We start from the raw sequence: 2,412 nt of genomic DNA, 5'->3' as shown, positions 1-2,412 counted from the left end.
CACGTTCTGCCCGTCGCTTTTTCCATAATTTCATCTTGAAGGTCATTCATTCCACATTGGTATCGATCCATCTGCTAGTCTTTCCCAAGACTGTCTACTCTGGTGCCCTCCTATGGACGCGAAGGCCATCTCTAGGACCACATGTCAATTCAGCGTCCAGGTGACCAGGAGGCAGGGAGCCTGCCCCAGCGGGCGGGTGGTGGTCTCACCGCCTCTGTCTGCTCTGCCCTGAGTAGACCCCTGCGGTCAGCTTCTCTACCCCTACTCCCCAGATGCTGAGCGCTGCCGGAGAAGCAGCCTCAGCAGGTCCACCACGCACAGCTGTTCCCCAGCCTTCGGTGGGCACTGGTGAGGCCAACTGTGGAATTGTCGTTTCCTCGACTCCCCTAATGCACTGCCCTGTGGGACACGGAAACCCGAGTGAGAGCGAGGGAAGGAGCCCAGAGAGGTGGGTAGCAGAGGTGGGGCTACCGTGGGAACGTGGTGGAAGCAGCTACGGAAGCCCCTGAGTCCGGGGTAGCTGGACTAGGTCTGGGAAGTACAGGTCCCAGAACAGTCTCCCAACGGGCACTTTGTTCCTTTCCTAGTACCCTCCCTGCACCCTGGCATCTCCCTGACCAATCTCTGCTCCACTCTGCCACGCCCAACCCAGGCACCCCTCCGCCCTGAGGTCGGAGCTGAGCGGGGTGTGGGGGCCCCCACTTGATGACGGGATGGAGGTGTTTAGAGTTTGGACTCACCCACCTATGTGTGGGTCCAGAGGCACTTTGCCGAGCAGAGGGATCTTCAGATCCTGGCACATGACTTCTGCACCCCCCGTCGTTGGCGGGAATATCTGAGACTCTTTCTGTGAGGCATAAGAAATGGGGGAAGAATCGTGATTTTGTTTCAGAATCACGAGAATGGACATTTTAAAGAAACTTAAAAAAAAAAAAAATCCCTATTTTGAATGTGAAACGCTACCAAAAGAATTTTCATTAAATCAGCAATAGGAGGTTCTAATCGTGACCCCACTTCCAGAAATGCTGGGGAAAGCAGAACCAGTTTCACAGAGAACTGTTCCTATTAGCTCCTCCGCCGAGGAAGAAGGGGCTGGTCGGAAGATACGCTCACCTTACACTTCGGGCAGATGAAGCCGCTCATGTTCTCCACCACCCCGATGATGGGCAGCTTCACCTTGTGGCAGAAGTTGATTTCTTTCCGGACATCCTGGAGCGACATCTCCTAACGAGGTTCAAAAGACCAGTTGTTTCAAAGTCAAAGTACAAGAAAGAGAATGTCTGAGTGGTCGAGGGGTGGCTGCTGTGTCAGCGCATTTACTGTCATAGAGCCCTAGAGGTGTGTGCCTTCTGTTCGGTAAGTAATTTTTTAGTGCCGACCACGTGCTAAGCCCTCCCTGTTCTGGGTGCCAGGATAAACCTGAATAGCCACATATCAAACGTCCGATGAATCTATAGAAAAGTGATTTTTAATATACCTCGATGTCTGCTTTCTTGTCAACACGCTATGCTGAGCCAAAGTGTACACTGTTTTCTAGGTCAGGAGACGGCCACTTAAGGCCTGTGGGCCACATCTGGTTGCCCGTCTGTTTCTGTAAAGTGCTTCTGGAACACAGCCCGTTCCTTTACATGTTGTCTCTGGTAGTTTTCATCCGACAATGGTGCAGGTGAGTGGCGATGACAGAGTCTATATGATCCCTAAAGCCTAAAAAATGTACTATCTGGGCCTTTACAGAAAAAGTTTGCTAAGCTCTGGTCTAGATGATCGTGAACACAAACAACTTTATGGACAGAGAGAAACAGGAATATCGCCACCTTTGGACAGCTTCAAAGTCAATTCCGATCTGAACACGCGCTTGACGGTGTGAGGGCTGTCGTCGCTGTCTGGTACCCTCTCTCCTGCCCACCTAGCGTTATTGCAGTCAAGTGCGTCCTAGCTTCCCGTCGTCACGTGCAGTGGAGTCATGCCTAGGAGGAGCCATGTTCCCTTTCACAACAAGGGTGGTATTAGATGAGCCATCTTTGTGCCAGCAACATTTTTGTTGTTGTTTCTAAAGGGTCCGTTTTTAGAGCAGTTTTATGCTTACAGCAAAATTGAGTGGAAAGTACAGAGACTTCCCATATGCCCCTTGCTTCCACACACACAAAATATTCCCCACTGTCGAGATCCCAAGTGGTACATTCCAACTAATTTTCCTTTTCCTTTTAGGTAATTTCGTTGGGACCTATTCTTGATAGTTCTGCTGGTCCAGAGTGAGTCGCAACTACTTTTTAAAAATTCAATAGAAAACACTCCCAAGGACAAATCCATCTCCCACAGCCACACCCCAGCCAGGTGCCCTTTGTCTCTAGCCACCTAAGTGCTGTCCTGCTCCTCCACATACCCTCAACATCTCCCTCCACAGGGCATCAG

The 2,412-nt window shown here is 50.9% G+C and overlaps 1 protein-coding gene across 2 annotated transcripts; it reads right to left on the bottom strand.

Annotated features, from left to right (window-relative positions):
• Position 1: 1 nt before the first annotated feature.
• Positions 2-2,389, bottom strand: LOC111734885 (cytosolic Fe-S cluster assembly factor NUBP1-like). Of its 2 annotated transcripts, none has more exons than XM_023526811.1 (3): positions 1,114-2,387; positions 745-847; positions 2-110 (listed from the first exon to the last, which is right to left on the bottom strand). In XM_023526811.1, the coding sequence occupies exons 1-3, from the start codon at positions 1,219-1,221 to the stop codon at positions 43-45; spliced, it is 279 nt and encodes a 92-aa protein (XP_023382579.1). In that variant the 5' UTR covers positions 1,222-2,387; the 3' UTR covers positions 2-42. The 2 variants fall into 2 exon arrangements, with proteins under 2 accessions (XP_023382579.1, XP_023382577.1); XM_023526809.1 differs by having other exon boundaries at positions 21-131; positions 1,114-2,389.
• Positions 2,390-2,412: the final 23 nt, after the last annotated feature.

Source organism: Pteropus vampyrus, unplaced genomic scaffold (assembly GCF_000151845.1).
Source record: "Pteropus vampyrus isolate Shadow unplaced genomic scaffold, Pvam_2.0 Scaffold8537, whole genome shotgun sequence".
In the NCBI taxonomy this organism is placed as follows: domain Eukaryota; kingdom Metazoa; phylum Chordata; class Mammalia; order Chiroptera; family Pteropodidae; genus Pteropus; species Pteropus vampyrus.
This window is presented reverse-complemented; position numbering and strand designations above follow the sequence as displayed.

Coding starts and splice junctions, on each gene's coding strand:
- LOC111734885 (XM_023526809.1), bottom strand. CDS start 1,221: ATGTCGCTCCAGGATGTCCGGAAAGAAATCAACTTCTGCCACAAGGTG. Junction 848..1,113: donor TCATCTGCCCGAAGTGTAAG/GTGAGCGTATCT, acceptor TATGCCTCACAG/AAAGAGTCTCAGATATTCCC. Junction 132..744: donor GCCTCTGGACCCACACATAG/GTGGGTGAGTCC, acceptor ATGTGGTCCTAG/AGATGGCCTTCGCGTCCATA.